Source organism: Pagrus pagrus (assembly GCF_965226575.1).
Source record: "Pagrus pagrus genome assembly, chromosome: 6".
Classification (NCBI taxonomy): domain Eukaryota; kingdom Metazoa; phylum Chordata; class Actinopteri; order Spariformes; family Sparidae; genus Pagrus; species Pagrus pagrus.
This window is the reverse complement of record NC_140190.1, coordinates 19304743-19327038: the sequence shown is the minus strand read 5'-3', so window position 1 is coordinate 19327038 and position 22296 is coordinate 19304743. Positions and strand designations below refer to the sequence as shown.

The following is a 22296-nucleotide window of genomic DNA, read 5'->3' as shown; positions in this document are numbered from 1 at the left end:
AATTTTGCTTTAATAGTAACTAGATTGACCAATTTCCTGTTTTAAAGGAATTGTAAGTCCAAAGAAAATGTTGCATGTTGCATCTTTTACAATGCAGGTCGAAGACCAGGCTAGTTATCTATTAGCAAGCTGCAATCAGTCACAGTCTACACAGACCAAATGTGTAGGATCCCCAATTACACATTCATTTTCATTATTTGAACATGGTGATCAGACTGACACTTGGAGCAGGAAGTCAGTCAATTAAGAGAACTCAGTGTCCTAGCTCCATTTTTGTATCTTTACAATAACACACAATACAATAGGTGCTTGCTTTGGCCAGTAGCCCACCATTAAGTTTAATTGTTGGCCCTTCAAAGGGAAAAGTTTGGCACCCCTTATTAATCTTATCCATATTTCTAGTGTATAACACTGCACTACTTGTCATGTATAAGCTCTTTCTGGTTGGACTAGGGTCAAAAACTACTAATGGAGATGCAATACAAATATTTCTCACCACCTCATTATAGAGTTAGTGTTATTGTATATACACCCATCAGGCATAACATTATGACCACCTGCCTAATATTGTGAAGGTCCCCCTTGTGCAGCCAAAACAGCTCTGACCAGTCAAGACATGGACCTCTGAGGGTGTCCTGTGGTGTCTAGCACCAGTGGATCCTCTGGGTCCTGTATGTTGGGGGTTGGGGCCTCCATGGATCAGACCTGCTCCAGCACGTCTTACAGATGCTCGAGCAGACTGGGATCTGGGGAATTTGGAGGCCCGGTCAACACCTTGGGCCCTTTATTGTGTTCTGGAGCTGTTCCTGAGCAGTGTTTGCGGTGTGTCAGGGCACATTGTCCTGCTGGTGGGGCCACTGCCATCGGGGAGTGTTGTTGTGATGAGGGGGTGTACTTGGTCCACAACAGTGTTTGGATGGGTGGTGCATGTCAAGTGGCATTCACATGAATGCCAGCACCCAAGGTTTCCCAGCATAGCATCGCATTGTGATGTTATTCACGTCACCTGTCAGTGGTTTTAATGTTTTGGCTGACTGGTGTATATACTGTACACTATAGTACAGTTACCATATCAGAGAACTGAAACATACTCTTTGAGGTGTTATTATTATTGAAAATTGTTTATTAAAATAATTGGAACAGTATGAAATGGTATTAAATGGTATACATTGGTAGACCCAGTTATTCATTAAACACAGTCTAAAAGTTGACATAGATTTCCAGCCAAAACAGAAAGTGATTTATGAATAGCTTTCTTCACATCTTCCTCACTTACAGTCACTGATTTGGGCAGCACTCTGAAACCATACCTTCTCCACCTTCTCCTTTCCAAGCTCCCAGAGATGGCGGAGTGTATGGACGCCCCTCTTGGACCTAATCATCAGATACTCTGCATTTTCTGGATACAGTTTCACGTTGTAACGAGACAAAAGCTCTGACTGGCAGAAGCGGGACAGCACCAGCACATAGAGACAATCTTTCTCTGCCTCGTTAAGAGGAACGACACTTTCCCAGCCCGCCAGGACAGGTCCACCCACCTCTACGGGTTCAGGGTGCTCTGTCATCATGTACATGATGTTGATGGCTAGCTCATGGATGTAGTAGCCAGTGTTCATGTCTCCAAAGTCAAGGATGCCAGAAATCCTGTAGCCATCAGTCTCATCGGGTTGCACAAGAATATTGAGATCATTGAAGTCACCGTGGTTAATGCCTTAAAAAAGAAAGAAAAAAATGCTGTTTATGGGAATCAGGTAGGTGTTTGTACTGACCAGTATTTAAATATGTATGAATGTTATACAGGGCAGCGTCAAAAACGAAAATCTACAAGAGAATCTGATAAATCTAGTAAACATCACTTACACTTGCGGAAATTGGAGCGTTTGGGGACCACAGTGGTCTTGTACTGATGAAAGACAGCCTTCACAACCTCCTGAAGAGGATCTCCGTCTAACACATTCAGGTATTCTTCCAGGAGGGGAATACTTGACAGACTCCATATGAACTCTCTCTGCAGCACACTAAGATGAGGGTGCTCTAGCTGAAAAAACAAAATAAAAAAACAATAATACAAAGAAGCGGAAGGAGAAGTAAGAAACACAGGTTGGAGGTTTAAATGGCTCTATTAGACAGGACAGCTTAGAGTGATGACAGGAAGTGGGATGAGAAAGATGAGGGATGACGGGCAGTAAAGGGCCACAGGTTGGCTTCGAACCCCGGGCGTGGACACAGCCTCTGTGAATGATGAGCATGCTCTACCAACTGAGCTTTTGTAACCAGCTGTTAGCCAGAAATCCAGTTCCATGTTTAATGAAGAGTATGTTCTCTATTATACAACCCTAATTCCAAAAAAAGTTATGACACTGTGTAAAACAATATATTTCATTTTTAACCTCATTAACTTTAAGCCTCCGCAACACATTTTTTATTTATTTTATCTTTCAATGGAGCCATTACTTCCCTGTAATTGATCTTGATCTTGAACTATGAAGCACTGTCAAGTCTGTTTGAATGTGAGCTCTAAAGATTTACGATTGATACGATCTCATACTGTCCAGCACTGCAGCGCTGCATTCCTCCTCTGTCTGAAACACCGTGTTTTAGCTCAGGACTGCCAAATACCCAGTCTCCTCTGATTGGTCGGATCACACACAACTGCCAACAACAACGGATCAGCTGTGCTAAATCAAGTCTTCCTGCCTAACAAGCGTCTACGCATAAATTATAGAAAAAACTTGTGACACAGTGATGTAGTGTGATGTCACAAAGTCACGGAATTAAAGGCGGGACTACTGAGTCGTTTCTGTGGGAGAGAGGAGCTCCTGTTGGTGCAACTTTGACCTTTTTCACTTTCAAGACATTTTACATGCATATTAACGTAAATAAAACACTGAAGGAAAGAGAAAAAAAAACAGGTCTCTCTTAAGACAATTTCACAAAACATGGGAGCAAGCTGTAAAAGCAAGTTTTGTCCGAAGATAAGAACATTTCACATAGTGTAGCACTATGTGAAATGTTCTTATCTTCAGACAAAACATCTCCCATGTTTTGTCTGAAGATAAGAACATTTCACATAGTGTAGCACTGTGTCATCTGGTACAGATTTGCTAATATTACAAAACCAACTAAATGATTTATGAATCTCACAGGCTTCTTACTGTCTTACCTCTTGTAGGATTTGGTCCATTCTGGCTGCTGTCTTGCCGGTTTCATACAGTAACTGTGGTGTTAAAGGAGCCTTGGAAATGGTGATTCCAGGCAAATAAGTCAGCAGCCGCACCAGGTACTTCTGACAGCCATAGCCACAGTCTGTCAAAGGTAAACACAGGGTTAGTATTGCAGCCATTTACCTCACTCTGAACCCCTCACAAAGCACAGCCTGTTTGTTTGTGGCCTTTGCTCAAGGGCACACAAACAATAATTTAAAAGTGTGAGAAGGCTGCTGAGAAACAAAGAGTACAAGATGCTCTTGCCTATATGGATGCGATTTTCTGAAAATGCTGTTTGACGTCTCCATCTATCTTTTCAAGTCAAACTGACGGGTCTCATACCTATTTCTTCCAGACTCATGAGCTGTCCGGAGGTAGTGGGCAGAGCTGTTTGGGCAGGAAGTCCATTCTGGTGCAGGAAGGACATGGCAATCGTCTGCACCTCGGCCAGAGTCTGGTTCTTACTGTCCTGTGAGTTCATTATCTTCAGGACGTACTCGCCACCCTCAACGGCCGCAACATAGAAGTTCTGGTCATCGTAGTTCGGCAGCGAGCGGATTTCTGATGGTGTTAGCCTGAAGAGCCTCTTCACCACATCCTCCACCTGAGACTGACTGAAGTTGGGCGTGGCATGCATCTGTGCCATGATTGCTGAATGAAAACAACATGCATCAGAGGAAAAGGAGTTCACTTACAAAACAAAAGCATCATAATAAGCTACAGTGAATCTAAAGTGACTTAAACTGCCAAAGTGTGAATTACAGAAACCTGGTTGTCACATCAGGAACCAAATGAAATAGTTTTGCAATTATGAGATTATTTTTTATTTTTCAGACTATTGTTGTTTGGTATTTTGTGATTCTGATTCTCTTGTTTTTTTGTTCACAGGGTACACACTGTAGGCCACGTACACATTTTCTAAATGCTGCATGTGTTTAGTCAAATTGACATTGATGTCTTGTTAAGTTGCTATGAGCTCTCTCTGCCAGGGCATACTCATCAGGTAAAAAGTCCAGCTTCTACAATGTGCATTCATTCATACATTCAATGTCAGCACAGAGTTTCTGCTTGGCGCACAGGTCTTGCAGGTTTGTGCCCCGCAAACACAACCACACAGACCTTAATTAAGAAAAAATTAGCCAGACAGTTTGCAGGGAAAATGTAATGTTTTCTCTTTTTTCACACACACGCCCATAATACACACATACATACACACATGAATGCAGCTTAATCAAATTTAGGTGTCATTAATTGTAAGATTACCAAAAAATCATGTATTTATATATATAAGACACTGTGGATCTTATTTATTGCAATATATGATAAATACAACAGGTGATTGGATGGTGTTATATTTTACACTTCAGATTGTTTAAAGCATTAGGGTCCCAAAGAAGTCTCTCTAACAGTTCATAAAAAAATCATCTTTCAATATCTACTATAACTACTGAACTGAAAAAGATATATGTCATACAAACACAGATATAAAGCAGGACACATGAGTATATGGATGTTGTTTTCTAATTACTGTATGTAACAAAAAAAGTGCACTTACCCTTCGTCTTTCAGGAGGTAATGTGGAGGAGGTCCACAGAGTGTGAGAGTCACAAGTTGTTATCTTCAGCTTTATACCATTTGTTTGTGGAAAAGCCGGTCAAACCAGATTCCTCCTCTCTAAGTATCTTATTTTTCTTGTTTATGCTTTAAGGCAAAATAAATATATTGCTCTAACTTTGTTAAACATGACACACTTGTCAAACAACATCTCTGTGCAAATATACAGAAGAATTACTTGAACAAACCGGACACAACATTTTTTACACAAAGAAAGAAATACCTGCATTTTACCAAGTATTTACAAGAAGTCCCAAATAATGAAAAATGTGTTATAGACAATGTTTTACAAAGTTTACAGTTTCTCCTAATGCAACAAGTCTAATAACAAACACTGAAATGCTTTATTTAGCATTTAAAGAGTAATTGTTTATTGTAAAGTAACAACTGATGTTTATAATGCTTTTTAAATGGTTAATAAATACTGTGTAGTTCATCTATAAACGATATTTGGAAGGTAATTCTAAAGTTACAACTGATGTATATAAACCTTTTTAGGCTATAAATCATTTGTTTGTTTGTTACAGGGGCACTGTGTAGTTTCGGAGAAGGAACTAAAACTCAAAATATTCACTAATGAGGTAAAAATACAAACTTAGAAATATTATTTTTTTTTCCCAGTAACTGAATAAATAAGCTGTTCTCAGAGGACAATAAGGTCCCCAGAACACTGTCTGAGGCTAGAAAGGTGGCAGGGTCCGCCACATATAAACAAAGTAAAATAGTATGAAAATGTGTTGTCCTTTAAGGTCAGTTTGCTTATCCGGTTTATTCGGTCATTAAAATGAAGAGAGTTTGTTTAGGCATTAAAAAAATCAGTTAATGAAGATCTTTCTCCTCCAATTAAAAGTATTTTATGAACATACAGGGTCCAATTTTAATTTCTTTTATCAAAGTTAATGTAGCCTCCATTAGAAGTAGGAGCTTAAGATCACCATAAGAGGGCAGTATTACACTAGATTTTGTCTAGGAGGGTAAAGACAGGCGATACGCACTGCTTAAACAATTGATCTGGTAAGAGTCAGAGAAAGGAAAATAATGCAGAGTAAACACTCGACTTAACTGAATCTTGCTCATAATAAAATGTGAGTACAAAGTGTCAGGAGTGAAATAAAGGTAGCTGCCTGGCCAGTGCTATAACATGTCAGACTCAGTGATTTACAAATAAAAATGAGTTATTTTAAATATTTTTAAAAAGACAAATTAATGGAAAATATACTTTTAAAAAGTATGTGTCTGTGTATACAATGTTTCTAATGTAATCTATTTGATTGTAGTGTGTGAGGATGTACTGGAGGAGTGGCCCATCACTCCCACAGTGTCAAAAATCAGCCAAGCCTTAGAACATAATGTACTACTACGAGAATGTGCTACAGAGAGCAATAAACAATTAACAAAACAATAAAGACGCCAGCAAACAATCAAATGAGATCAGTATTTCATAGTTTCCAACAATATATTGGCATCTGCAGCTTTAGGAGATTTGTGTGTTTGTTTCGGTTTTTGCTGCATTCTGAGTTGGATTGGTGTGTTGTTTTCTTTGCATTATGCAGGATTAGAGCAATTGAAAAGGAAATGTGCAATCCCAGATAACTTGTGAACTTGTCACATGAATCTGTTGGAACACTTGTTGGTGATAATTAACAAATGTTTGCTACTGAGTTAACAGAAGTTTGCATACTTTTTAATATCTACACTTCTTTGATAAAAATGTGTTATTCTTGTTTTATTGAGTCTGTTTTAACCTTCTCTTTTACCTGTTGGTTTGAGTCACTTACCCTAAAAAACAAGAACAGGTTGATATGCATTGTGAGACTTTGCAGTAAAATCACTGGCACAAATCTTGATGATCTTTCACCTTCATACAGAGCCAGAGCCGTAAAGAAAGTCCAGTCTATCCTTGCTGACTGCTGTCACCTCCTATTCCCAATCTTTAATGCATTATAGCATGTATAGCCCGACTCACTTGAATTGTGGGACTGACAGACACCATTCACCCTATGATGAGTCAGTGTACCATCAAAATGATTTTGGAGCTGTTATTTGACAGTAAAAAAAACGTACATAATTTTGCTTTAATAGTAACTAGATTGACCAATTTCCTGTTTTAAAGGAATAGTAAGTCCAAAGAAAATGTTGCATGTTGCATCTTTTACAATGCAGGTCGAAGACCAGGCTAACTGTCTATTAGCAAGCTGCAATCAGTCACAGTCTACAGAGACCAAATGTGTAGGATCCCCAATTACACATTCATTTTCATTATTTGAACATGGTGATCAGACTGACACTTGGAGCAGGAAGTCAGTCAATTAAGAGAACTCAGTGTCCTAGCTCCATTTTTGTATCTTTACAATAACACACATTATAATAGGTGTTTGCTTTGGCCAGTAGCCCACCATTAAGTTTCAATTTCGGCCTTCAAAGGGAAAAGTTTGGCACCCCTTATTAATCTCATTCATATTTCTAGTGTGTAATTTTGCACTACTTGTCATGTATAAGCTCTTTCTGGTTGGACTAGGGTCAAAAACTACTAATGGAGATGCAATACAAATATTTCTCACCACCTCATTATAGAGTTAGTGTTATTGTATATACACCCATCAGGCATAACATTATGACCACCTGCCTAATATTGTGAAGGTTCCCCTTGTGCAGCCAAAACAGCTCTGACCAGTCAAGACATGGACCTCTGAGGGTGTCCTGTGGTGTCTGGCACCAGTGGATCCTCTGGGTCCTGTATGTTGGGGGGTGGGGCCTCCATGGATCAGACCTGCTCCAGCACGTCTTACAGATGCTCGATCAGATTGGGATCTGTGTGCAGGGTTTGCAGTGTGTCAGGACACATTGTCCTGCTGGTGGGGCCACTGCCATCGGGTAGTGTTGTTGTGATGAGGGGGTGTACTTGGTCCACAACAGTGTTTGGATGGGTGGTGCTTGTCAAGTGGCATTCACATGAATGCCAGCACCCAAGGTTTCCCAGCAGAACATTGCATTGTGATGTTATTCACGTCACCTGTCAGTGGTTTTAATGTTTTGGCTGATCAGTGTATATACACTATAGTACAGTTACCATATCAGAGAACTGAAACATACTCTTTGAGGTGTTATTATTATTGAAAATTGTTTATTGAAATAATTGGAACAGTATAAAAAGGTATTAAATGGTAAACATTGGTAGACCCAGTTATTCATTAAACAGTCTAAAAGTTGACATAGATTTCCAGCCAAAACAGAAAGTCATACTGCACAAAAGTCTTGTGTAAACGATTGCAATTTATTGATTGACATCCTTTTTTTTTTTACATGTCACCAGAGCATCAAATGTGTCTTTTGCTTGGCAAACCACATGAAATTTGCTTGACAAGGTATAAGATCTGTTACAGAGGACACACTGTAGCCTATTGCATTGTTCAATTACAAACATACAGTACAGCTGGTAATTTGATAAAAGCCACCCATTATCTAATAAGATCCCAAAGGTTCCTGAGATTTGTATTGTTTCTTGTCAAGGTGTCATAAACCTTCCTAACGTTAAACAACGTGTGATATTACCTTAAAGGAGCACTCTGTAGTTTTGGTGACCAGGAGAGAAAGATCTTCATTGACTGATTTTTTTAATGCCTAAAAACGAAAAGAATCAAACTCTGGCGGACCCCGCCACCTTTCTATCTTCAAACAGTGTTCTGGGGACCTTATTAGCCTCTGAGAACAGCTTGCTTATGTATTGTGGGATTGTTAGCAGAAAGCAGTGTAAATGCCATGGATCCATTTTTATATTTTTATACGAGATTCTGAAGGCACTTTATGGCGTACAGCATGGATTTAAACACTCAGTATTCTGACAGAATAAAATGCAGGAAGTAAATATAATGCTCTCTGAAGTTAATCAAGGGGGATTCTGGACAAAGATATAGTCTGCACCAAAGTGTATTTGTGTAATGAAAGAACAGAGGCAAAACTTATTAAGCATAGTTAAGTTATTTAAAAGTTCATCATGTTCAGCCATGTTTACCAGAAACTACTGACTCTTCATTATGAGTTATTAAGTTACTTATTAAGTTACTCATTACACAGCACTTTGGCCTCAGTGCTTTCTTACATTCTCACTGTTAAACCCCTTTCACACGTGCATATACCCGGAGGAGCTGTATATGTGAATACTACTGGCACATATACAAATGTCCGAGGATGAGTATTTCCTACATGTGCGAAGACGTCTGACACGGACAATCTTCTGTTCTGTGTTAAATGTGTTAACGGGCAAATGTGGAGAACGTCCTGATGTGATTTAAAGATTACTATCCGGAGTTCATATCTGAACGGGGCTTTAGTTAGTTTGTAAATTTTAGCTTTTACAGCACATGGTCCATTGTTACCATGGAAGATCAATACTTACTCTTGTATTAAGTGTTTTACTTATCTCCTATTAGACACACTGCAGACACACTTCAATATGTCTGAATTATTTTGTCTTTGAAAACATAATACATCGTTGTTAACTCGTGGTCTTAAAATAATACCTGACAAATGGGTCACCCTGTTGTGCTGATACATTTATGAATAGCTTTCCTCACATCTTCCTCACTTACAGTCACTGAATTGGGCAGCACTCTGAAACCATACCTTCTCCACCTTTTCCTTTCCAAGCTCCCAGAGATGGCGGAGTGTATGGACGCCCCTCTTGGATGAAATCGTCAGATACTCTGCGTTTTCTGGATGCAGTTTCACAGTGTAACGGGACAACAGCAATGACTGGCAGAAGCGGGACAGCACCAGCACATAGAGACAATCTTTCTCTGCCTCGTTAAGAGGAAAGACACTTTCCCACCCCGCCAGGGCAGGTCCACCCACCTCTACGGGTTCAGGGTGCTCTGTCATCATGTACATGATGTTGATGGCTAGCTCATGGATGTAGTAGCCAGTGTTCATGTCTCCAAAGTCAAGGATGCCAGAAATCCTGTAGCCATCAGTCTCATCGGGTTGCACAAGAATATTGAGATCATTGAAGTCACCGTGGTTAATGCCTTAGAAAAGAAAGAAAAAAATGCTGTTTATGGGAATCAGGTAGGTGTTTGTACTGACCAGTATTTAAATATGTATGAATGTTATACAGGGCAGCGTCAAAAACGAAAATCTACAAGAGAATCTGATAAATCTAGTAAACATCACTTACACTTGCGGAAATTGGAGCGTTTGGGGACCACAGTGGTCTTGTACTGATGAAAGACAGCCTTCACAACCTCCTGAAGAGGATCTCCATCTAACACATTCAGGTATTCTTCCAGGAGGGGAATACTTGACAGACTCCATATGAACTTCTCTCTCTGCAGCACACTAAGATGAGGGTGCTCTAGCTGAAAAAACAAAATAAAAAAACAATAATACAAAGAAGCGGAAGGAGAAGTACGAGACGTAGGTTGGAGGTTTTAATGGCTCTATTAGACAGGACAGCTTAGAGTGATGACAGGAAGTGGGATGAGAAAGAGGAGGGATGGCGGGCAGTAAAGGGCCACAGGTTGGCTTCGAACCCCGGGCGTGGACACAGCCTCTGTGAATGATGAGCACGCTCTACCAACTGAGCTTTTGTAACCAGCTGTTAGCCAGAAGTCCAGTTCCATGTTTAATGAAGAGTATGTTCTCTATTATACAACCCTAATTCCAAAAATAGTTGTGACACTGTGTAAAACAATATATTTAATTTTTTACCTCATTAACTTTAAACCTCCGCAACATGTTTTTTTATTTATTTTATTTTTCAATGGAGCCATTACTTCCCTGTAATTGATCTTGACCTTGAACTATGAAGCACTGTCAAGTCTGTTTGAGCTCTACAGATTTATGACTGACATTTAACAATGATGATTGAGATATTACCACAATGATGGTTTACAGGTAGATGTGTGGGTGATGTATGAATAAGAATCAGGCGTAAAAGTAATAATGCATATACATATTTCTGTCTTTGTGCATACACGTTGTTTAAGTCATGTATCTATCTACACTAGATACAGACTTTTATGCATCTGGCCCCAGTAGTGGTAAATATCTTTCCTTCAAGAAGATTTATTCATTTTCAGGTTAATAATTTCATTTTAGGTTACTACTAGAATAGATTTACATGCTTTAGTGCACAAAAAAATGGCAGTGTTCTCATACTGTCCAGCACTGCAGCGCTGCATTCCTCCTCTGTCTGAGACACCCAGTCTCCTCTGATTGGTCTGATCACACACACTTGACCCAGTGCTGCCAATAATGGATCACCTGTGCTTAATTATTTCTTCATGCCTAACAAGTGTCTACGCATAAATTATACAAATGTGTCACAAAGTCACGGAACTAAAGGCGGGACTACTGACGAGTCGTTTCAGGAGCAGAGTTTTCTGTGGGAGAGAGGAGCTCCTGTTGGTGCAGACTTTGACCTTTTTCATTTTCAAGATATTTTATATGCATATGAACGTAAATAAAACACTGAAGGAAAAAAAAAACAAAAAACAGGTCTCTCAAGACAATTTCACAAAACATGGGAGATGTTTTGTCTGAAGATAAGAACATTTCACATAGTGTAGCACTGTGTCATCTGGTACAGATTTGCTAATATTACAAAACCAACTAAATGATTTATGAATCTCACAGGCTTCTTACTGTCTTACCTCTTGTAGGATTTGGTCCATTCTGGCTGCTGTCTTGCCGGTTTCATACAGTAACTGTGGTGTTAAAGGAGCCTTGGAAATGGTGATTCCAGGCAAATAAGTCAGCAGCCGCACCAGGTACTTCTGACAGCCATAGCCACAGTCTGTCAAAGGTAAACACAGGGTTAGTATTGCAGCCATTTACCTCACTCTGAACCCCTCACAAAGCACAGCCTGTTTGTTTGTGGCCTTTGCTCAAAAGGCACACTAACGATAACTGAAAAGTGTGAGTATTTGTTTAACAGAGAAGGTTGTCACAACCAAATGTGTTACTATTTAATGACCTGGCAATGAGACTGAACAGTCAACTATCTTTCTCCAGGCGAGCCTTTTAACACAAAATCCTACTTCACTCAAGTTTCCAGCTGCTTCACCTGAGCAGTGTTTCATAAGTCCTGCATTATTATGTAACGTCAGTCAAGACAGAATATTCTGAACATATACCTGACTGACAAACACTGACCGCAGGGCTGCTGAGAAACAAAGAGTACAAGATGCTCTTGCCTATATGGATGCGACTTTCTGAAAATGCTGTTTGACGTCTCCATCTATCTTTTCAAGTCAAACTGACGGGTCTCATACCTATTTCTTCCAGACTCATGAGCTGTCCGGAGGTAGTGGGCAGAGCTGTTTGGGCAGGAAGTCCATTCTGGTGCAGGAAGGACATGGCAATCGTCTGCATCTCGACCAGAGTCTGGTTCTTACTGTCCTCTGAGTTCATTATCTTCAGGACGTACTCGCCACCCTCAACGGCCGCAACATAGAAGTTCTGGTCATCGTAGCTCGGCAGCGAGCGGATTTCTGATGGTGTTAGCCTGAAGAGCCTCTTCACCATGTCCTCCACCTGAGACTGACTGAAGTTGGGCTTGGCATGCTTCTGTGCCATGATTGCTGAATGAAAACAACATGCATCAGAGGAAAAGGAATTCACTTACGAAACAAAAGCATCAGAGTAAGCTACAGTAAATCTAAAGTGATCTAAACTGCCAAAGTGTGAATTACAGAAACCTGGTTGTCACATCAGGAATCAGATTAAATACTTTTGCAATTATGTGATTATTTTTTATTTTTCAAACTATTGTTGTTTGGTATTGTGTGATTCTGATTTTCTTGTTTTTTTGTTCACAGGATACACACTGTAGGCCACGTACACGTTTTCTAAATGCTGCACGTGTGTAGTCAGATTGATATTGATGTCTTGTTAAGTTGCTAGTGGATATTTGCATGACTGTGCTTTCTGAGGTTGCTGTGAGCTCTCTCTGCCAGGGCATACTATGGCCAATGTAAAAATGTAGTTCTGACACATTACTTAATAAGAAACAAATATCGATGAGCTAAGTTGTTTGTTTGTTGGAGTCTCTCCTCTCCTGTGATGGGCGTTCTCCATTATTTTCTTAGATCTTATATCCTACATAATAAATCACTGAACCCGGAAAACTCAAATTTGGGTGCAGCCCAACATAAAATGTGAGTTCCTGGAGATGTTCTTCACATGTTCAGACGATTATCTTTCTATTGTTTGCAATGCTCTCTTGCAAAGTTGCACAAGTTGAGTCAAGCACGCTCCTTTTCCGTTAGGCCATCAGCAGAATCACGTCCAGTTATAACAAGAGAGAGGAAAGGTCGAAATAAAGCGCACAGACAAGCGCGGTTACACACATAAAGCTGAGGACGGTGTCTGAGACATTCAGTGACAGCGCGAGTGTAGAAAAGTACAACCACTCACACGTTTCCTGTTGACCCTCGTCTCTACAGCAGCGTCGTCTCTGTTCGTGGCGACCGTAACGTTATTCCACGCGCTGCGCCAGAAAACGGTACGCTAGCTCCGTGAAACAGCCGCCACCACGGTTAAAAGTACAACACAAGGTTATTCACATGTTAGCTGACCTACCTCCGGCTGTGCGACCACCCTACAGGTAAAGCCACACGAGACAAGTCCACTGCTGTGCTGGCATCCCACCAGCTCCACGGGCCAGTACACAGTACATTCACCACATCCGGTGGGGAGGGGTTTTCAAAATACAACTAACATCCGTAGAGCATAGCTTGAAGTGTGAAGAATGAAGGGTTTAGGGAGTGATTTAAACACAAAATTTAAAATCCTAGTGCTGATTTTAAGGTGTATCCGTCTTGTAATTTATCAGCTCTTTTCACAGCATAGAAAGTTTTTTGGGTTTTTTTATGTCTAGCGTGTCAAGTGAGAAAAAAAGATAACTTCCGGTGTCTAATTTCGACGTAGTGACATTGACACCGCACTAAAGTGAAAGCGTTTCTTTTTGTTCGCAACTGTTTCCCTAAACGTTGCCTGTGGCGAGATCATGTTCAACAGTTGAAAAAAAGAAAGAAAGAAAGAAAGAAAAACTAACTTGAAAATAATTTTCAAAATAAAAGTGGTGGCAAAGGTGTTATTTTGACTTTTTTTTTTTTACTTTTTAAAGTTTTCTAACTTCAGAAAAAGTTCTGAAGTCATTTATTATTAAACATCCTAATCAGAAATTCTCTTACATTTCACCCCCTTCCACCCTGTGGATCCATATTGATCTTCACACAATCCCCTATTTGTAGGAATTCTCTTAACATCCCGGCGGCAATCAATAAATCAAATGTTCTGACAAATAAATATGAAAAGATCAGACAGGTTACCCTAGTGTCTTACTATCTTATCAACCCTAGGTATAATTAGTCAATCAGGTGGTCACGACACACTGTAAGTTGAGGATAGAGGAGAACATTTTGAAAACCTCACTGTCCTTCTGTGCTTGCTTGCCTTTAAAGACACCACCACCCTACCATACCTCTCCTAAAAGAACCATTTGACATCTTGGGAATGGGAACGGGTTGAAACAACTATTATAGATCTCTCTTTTTTCCCAAAAATACCTACTCATACTCAGTGGCAACCGCTGGCAATCATGGGCCTCTGTGCAAGATTTTGAATAAATTGCACTTTTACATTGATGTGGCCTGCCTGCCATTTTTTCTGTCTGCTCATTGTCATTATCTCTGTAGCTTTCAGATATGAGTTGGACTTCTTTTTATGAGCCTCCCCAAACTTTGAAGGTTTTGTGGGAATCTTCTGTGATGGTAAAGATGTAATATAGAGATTATTTGAATTATGTTCATGTTATGATTCATGAGGAATTTGATTAAATGTAATATATTGGAGATGGATCGCTATCCTTATTCATTTACTCCATTTGTTTCATCCCTCCCTTTCTTTGCATTGATAATTACATATAAAAAACGCTGAAACAGCAGATTGTTCAACAAACTTCATTGCATTTTTTATTATTTTCACTGATAACTCACATGAAGATGTGGATGTTTTGTATCTTATCATTAATACTACCTGGATACTTGACTGTGATGTGACACTTATAACAATGCATTGTCATGGGGTGGAGACGAACTTCACAATATATTCACAAATGTTCATCAAATATGTCAGCTCCATGATTGTCCGCCTCTCATGCTGACTTGGAATGCATACAGATGAATCCTTGTTTCCTCCCCTTCTAAAGGGCAAATTAACAAGACAGAAGAAACTACGACAGATGCTTGTCATACTGTCACATTGCTTCAATCAGTGGAGTTGGCTCTGCTTTCAGAGGCTCCTCCCTCTGTCCAGAATGATTTAACAGACATGGAGCAGCGGTCACTTTTGTGACATTTGCTTACAGTCTTCAACCACAGTACATTACATTGACTCTCCTTCTAACCCTCCCTTTGGTCCTCACCTGAGAGATAAATCTTGCAGTGTGACCACTAAATACTTGACTATGTTCACCAGCTAGTTGCTAACTTTGTCCCTCTGCCATTTAATGCTAGACAAGCCCAGTCTCATTCCCAGGGCATCAAATACCAATGTTTTGTCATGTCCCTCAGGGTCTCACAAAGACACAGAAGGAACCCTTTGCCGTCCGAATAAGAGATGCACATGGTATTACCACTGCAATGATAAGAGCACCTGCTCCACCAGTCCCAACAGGGGTGGATGTGAGGTTACACACAGGACCTCCACCCTGGGGACCAAGGTTTGTGTCTCGTCAAAAAAGGAGTCAATGATCTTTTTTCAACATTAACGAGATTTGTGTCAAAAAACTAACCAAACTCCTGTTTGATGTTTAGAAGACTTTCATTCTGCAGATGCTAAAGGTTTACTTGTGCAGGATCAGCATAGGTGTAGTGCTGCGGGAGGCCAGCTCCGCAACTTTTTGTCTGTAAAGAAGTGAGAAAATAGTGTGTTCACAGTTTGCATAATGTGGTTAAAAATCATATACATTTGAAGCACTTCAAGATCCAATCATCACTAAAGCGGCTGTCATGCAAGAGAGCCAAAGAAACTAACAAATAAAAGACAAAACATGCCTCACATGAGCATGTGCACACACACATCGAGGGTATGGTTTGGTACTTTAAGCACTACACCCCTGGGCATCGGTACTTGACAACCTGGAATGAAAACATGTTGGCTGGACTCTTTAATCAGTCCTTTTTGACGTCTGCTGTGGATTGAATGGCGCTGATTAGTGAGACTGGATCAAATTATTGTTGTGGGCTCTAAAAAACAAAACAAAGAGCTGAAAGAAAAAGTTCTGAGTGGAACTTCAAAGTTGAGTAATAATTATCTGTGTCTCATCATGAATGACCACTTTCATATTATACAGCCCTTTGACCAATCATGAAAATGGATTTTTTTTTTTACTGGTGCAGCTTCAACAAAATTGCACTCTTATAGAGAAACATAGCTGCATAGCAGGTGACTCCTTCTCACATTCACATCTTCACACATATCAATTTACATCTGTGGTGATGTGCAGCAGTTTGAGAAGCAATCATTGGAACAACATGACTTCTATGACATGTTTTCCAAACAGTTATAGGTTTTCTGAACCGGTATCTCACTTTTGCATGCATCTATAGCTGCTGAGGAAGACACATGTTTATTCTCAATTGCTGCTCTGCTGCCATAAAAGAACGAGAGGAGCACTGAAGGATGTGTCACATGTGAGATGATTATAGAATCTGTGGAAATCAGGAAGGCTGGAAACACACTCAGAGCTGCTATGTATGAGTCAGCTGTATGTGAGGGTTTGGGGGATTAATTATTATGCTTCGTTTTCAAAGCCATGATGGTGTAATGCCACCTATCCCAATGAGTAAAATTTCCACCCGGCACAGTTTTACACCTGTAACCATACATGAATAATTACTGTTAGAAACCAAGGTTATTCTATATATCATGTTGAATAATACAAGATAGTCATCATTATTCAATCTGACATCATGAATAATGTGTTTTTTGAGAAAAAAAAATTATATGGCGTGATTTATTTTCAATGTTTATAAGGTATTTATAGTCTTAATGTGTTTTAAAGTAGGGATTCTGCATTAAATCATGTATTTATTTTATCATATTTTTAAAGGAAAGCGAAACAATAAGACTTCATGCCAGCAGTTTTGCAGTCAGTACTGTACTGTACTGTATTTTGTGACAGGCAGTGTATTTTATGAAAGGTTGACCTTAACCAAGACACAAGGAATCTCTGCAGAAAGACCTGGGAAATCGATATACTGTCACGATCAGTCTTAAACATAGCTTATTTATCAAGCATTTGAACCTGGGGGACTTATAGATATATGTACAGTAGAAGGCAAGACATACACACACTCCCTTATTCATGCATGACAGTTATTCAAGGTAAAATCTTTATGTCTATGAGAGCTGTAACAGCATCATTACTTCCAGAGGTTTACTGTCACTGCCTTGTATTATTTGTGAAGGAAATATAGATTGCAATGCACCCACGCAATATTGTCTTCCGCCACATCTAACTCCTCTCAGCCTTTCAGTCTGTGATCTCTTGTCTGTCACTCTATATAGTTGTAACTATCAAAAAAGGAGTAAGATGCACAATATGCTGATATGTATTCTTATGAAGTTAATTACATTTTTGTAATCTAATCTAAAAGATCCAGAGCAGACAGAGATGAGTAGACGAGAAAACGTAACAACATCGTCATTCCATATGTCATGGGAACATCTGAGAAACTCAGGAGGATCTTCAATAAACATCGTGTCCCGGTTCACTTTAAACCTACCAACACGCTGAGGCAGAAACTTGTCCATCCTAAGGACAAAACACCCAGACATAACTGAACAGAGGAGGTGGCCTAAGACATTACTTATCACCCAACTACAATGCTGTACTGAGTTCTCTGCCCAGACAGCTTAACAACCATTCACACCTGGGCTCACCTAGCCCTAGCAACCCACATGAAGGCCAGTAATGACACTCTGAAGTAAAGTGTTATGTGATGCAGTAATGGAAGGACTACCATTACCCAAGGAACCACCAAGAAGCCACTTACTGTGAAACATTTTCCTTTAGATAACATCATAATTGATTCTGAAGTCAAGAGTCACTGGCCATTACTTTACCACTCCACAAACTAGCAAAGTGGGATTACATTAAGTAATCTCAATGGGATCACTTAATGGTTAATGAACTCTTGGCCTACATGAGAGAGTCAGAGGAGGCCTTTTGTTGTTTCACAGTTCGATTTGATTTCCCAGTTCATGTGCTGTGGAGCACTAAAAGGAGGCAAAGCAGGTCAAGGTGACATCAAAAGTTTCAGTTATGTTAGTCAGTGGGATCCCATCAAATACCAGACAGCAGCTTGAGGCAAACACCCAAGGTGTAGTATAAAATAAGACTCTGATACCATAAAAATTAGACCAGGCTGTGTCTTTGTCAGCTAGTCAGTGGGTAGCCTTTTGCAAACATTGATGTTTCCTGTGAACAGCCATTACGCTGTGACTCAAAAGTTTCTGTACAAAGGACTGTCGACAGACTCCCAAGAGAGAAATGGAGAGCAGCATGAAACAATACGGGGGAGGCAGAGTGAAGATAGACAGTGTACTGTATCGTATGTTTGTGGCAGCTCAAACGGTCACTCATCAGTCTGATTCAATTAGCCACAAACTTTCAGAGGCAAACTTTCTGTGACTGCTGTCATGTTGGAAGGCAAGAAATAAATGTAACAAAAACTTAAAAGTTAAAGGGCTAAACGTTAAACCTACAGTTCAATTTCATTGCATCCCTTGCAATAGACAGTCAAATATTTAATTAATATTTAGTAACATAAAGAGCTGTGGAAGAGGAGGAGACACTGAGATCATCATCCCATGTATGAATTTGGTATGAGGTCGTTGATTGTTTTGGTTTTTCAAAGTTTGGAGGCGCAATGATTTGTATTTGAATTGGTTCAAGTGTGTGTAGTATAATAAGTTTAAATTGCCATTTTAACTAAAAATAATCAATTAAGGCTTATTGCACACAGCATGATTCCTATCTCACTAATTGTTTTAGAAGTGTGACGAGCAACAAATGAAACCTGTTGCATGATGTGCTGTCATTGTATTGGCATATTCCCTGATATTCCCTGAAGAAACACATTACTTTCGAAAAAACACAAAAACGTATATCTGAACCTTTGATATATTGACATTGATGAGAGGGGTGGATACATTGATAGCAGCATGTAATATTTATGAATAGAATTGAGTAGAAGATATAAAAAGTGAATTGAATTGAATATATATTTATGAATAAATAGTAATCCTTTCGCCCCCCATTTCCTTGGCAATATAAAGGGATTGTATACCAAATTGCAAGATCTAGATATTGCCCATCTATAAATGGTTATTTTCAGGCACATCAAAAACTGAGAGGGAGCAGTACGGGCGACACATACATAGATAAAAAAAAACAAGACGCAATCACTTTTGTTGCCCCTGCTAACTTGTTTGAAAAGTGTTGCTGGCATCAAATTCAGAATAAGCTAAATCAATGAAGTTGATTAGGTAAAACAATAAATATATTGTCTTTGTAGTGTTTTCAATTGTGAATATATCAAAAGGGAAAAGCAAATGATCACATTCTGTTTTATTTGTGTATTACACAGTGTCCCAACTTATTTTTAAAACAGGATTTTGTGATTTTTCAGTAGAATTCTGGCACCTTTATTATAAAAAGCTGCATTAATCAATACCAGTGGCTGAAATGGCCAAATGTAATGCAACAGGGTCACTAATAGTGATGAACCCACAGAGAAATATTACTCAGTTCTGCAAAACAATTCATTTCTACAGAGAAATTAACATCAGCTCTCTGTTTTGATTTTATGGCATCAGCTCTCAGCAACCTTAAATTCGAGGGCTACTTTTTTTTATCTGGTAATGCAGCCTTAAATAAAGAATCTGATAATCTTAAAAGGAAAACCTTAGTGAACTGCTCCTGCAATTTACCTCCCATGACTCATCAGAGCCTCTGAAGGGAAAAAAGAGAAAAAGGTCAAAATTAAAATAAATGCATCGTGTTTGTAGCCTCCATCTGCCTTCCTGCTCCTATTTATGATATGGCCTTCGCTAGTCCAGTCATCACCACTGTCTACCCTCCCTTTGCTTATGACTTGAGAAATATCCCATGAGCACCTTGTGTCTGGCATTGCAGCTGTGAAACAGACACTGGTGACAGTCAGTGTAAATACTGCATATGAATATCCTTCAGTAATCAAGGATATCGACCACCATGGATCATGTTCCACAACTGCCAGAATACATGTTAAAACTTACCTTTTCAATATATCATCAGCGAAATTGTACACAGTTTTTCATGGTAATAATTTCTATTTTCCCTCATATAGTTGGGGGTAAAAATGGGGTAAATGTCCTATGAGCAGAGATGGTTTCCTGCCTCTGCAGGAAGTGTATAATTTAAAAAATCTGAGAAACTTATCTGACCTTCTGAGATTATTTTGGCTACTGAAGGTTAATCTCAAGCATGAGAACGCACAAGCAGGCACTTTTCCAAAGTCTTGTCAGTGGTGTCACACTATTCCACCGATCAACAGGTAAGCAAAGTAATGTTAGTTATGTTAACGCTCAACACGAATTAAACATTGAGGGTATTAAATACTTCAAAAATCACTGTTGCGAATGTTTAATGAGGATGAACATGCATTCAACAAGCTTAGTAGGTTATATTTAGTAGTAGTTATATTTGCAAAAAGTTATTTATTGGTAAAATTGTGTCCCTGGCTCAACATTTAGGAACAAGCTGTCGCTACAGTATCTCTGATTTCACCCATTAGGGCGGTTTCTCCTTATTTTTCAACCTCTGCCAGCGCCATTTGTAACTTTTTTATTAGACATATATCGTGAATTACAAGTGGCTATATTAGGGAGAGTGGTGTCAAAAATGCTGCCTAACTACTATTTGTATGTGCACAGTTCAGGTTTCCCTATTTGAATGACAAATACAGACTTCCCCTTCCTGGTGGCATGAGACTCATTTACTCTCACGTAGGCGGAGAGCGTACAAGTTCATTGGCCATCGGCTGTAGTCCTGGCAGAGTGTTGAAGAGCAGCTTTTTTGGCAGACACAGGCAACATGAGATGACACATAAGCCTTCATCGTCAATAGTTCTTTGATGCTGGCTAGGTGTGTCTGGGCCCTTACACAGCAAAGATGGTGAACATGGTAAACATCAGCACATAAGCCATGCTACTGTTTGCATGCTAATGTGCGAATTTAGCTCAAAGACCTGCCGTGTCACACAGAGCAGCTAGCATGACGGCAGACAGTTAGACAGACAGTTACTATTGATGTTTTCCTAAAGCTAACCAAGTTTGTTTTTGTGCCTAAACCTAAGCAGACCATGAGCACAGCGTCGTGACAAGAAATAAATAGAAAACTGAACCAAAACAGACGTGTAGTCGAGAAATTAGGCAACGTTAAGTTTGAACTTATCTGTGGTTTTACATAATTTTGATATGTTTGATCAATAAGGGTTTAATGTAGCTTTACATCTTCCAGTCTCTTTCAGCCACCCAAACCGCCCACATCGCGCCGGTCAAACTTCCTGCTGAACCACTGATTGCTCTTGTTATTTCCCATTTATAGGCCTTTTTTCTCTCTTTAATCACCAGATTAGTGCCTATTCATTCACTACATTTGGGCTGAGAAATGACGTGTCAAGTCAAGTGTTCCCCAGCTGGACTCATTCCCAGCAATCAAATCAGACATTTGATAAAAACATTATTTAACATATCTTTGACATTTCTGAGTGAATAACAGACTTTTTACTTGTTACATATGTAGAAGGATTACCATGAAATTCACAGACATAAATACATATACAGTATGTGTCCATTTGTGGATTGTTGATTAAAACATCATACCACACTGTCTGGTGATGTGCAGTGATGTTCCCTGCTGAAATAACATATTGTACACACAATAGTCTGGCTACATAAATTAGCAACCGCTGTGAACCATTTCTTACTAACGGCTGCAGTCAATGGGAACCAATCATCTTGTTCTCGAATAGTCTCCATTTTACGCATTGTGAGCACTGTAACAATTTTCAGGCATATTAAATATCTGTAATATCCCAGTTGGAGTTCTTCCACAGACTGAAAAGTAAATGTATTCACAATAGTAAGAATCCATTAACAAGAGCATTTCAGGCAAATACTGACAGGACTGATTTGATGAAGCTGCTTTTTATAAAATAATGAAGATGATTTGTGAATGGCACACACACACAAACACACACACACACACACACACAGAAAATGAACTTGTTATTATCGCCAGAATAAATGTATATATTGTACATAGATACGTTTTATGTTTGGACAACGGTGTGCCTCAGGTTTGGTTACAGTTGGCACAAATCCACTTGGTAAGGATTAGAACAAGATCATGTTTTTCCTCACT

At 39.4% G+C, this 22296-nt stretch overlaps 1 protein-coding gene across 1 annotated transcript; it reads right to left on the bottom strand.

The window, feature by feature from the left end:
- Positions 1-1100: 1100 nt before the first annotated feature.
- On the bottom strand, positions 1101-13482 carry LOC311258095 (uncharacterized protein). Its single transcript, XM_084354141.1, has 9 exons — positions 13236-13482; positions 12092-12400; positions 11471-11613; positions 9994-10174; positions 9410-9844; positions 3549-3896; positions 3164-3306; positions 1861-2038; positions 1101-1711 (listed from the first exon to the last, which is right to left on the bottom strand). Exons 2-9 carry the CDS (start codon positions 12393-12395, stop codon positions 1269-1271), a joined length of 2175 nt encoding a protein of 724 aa, XP_084210267.1. The 5' UTR covers positions 12396-12400; positions 13236-13482; the 3' UTR covers positions 1101-1268.
- Positions 13483-22296: the final 8814 nt, after the last annotated feature.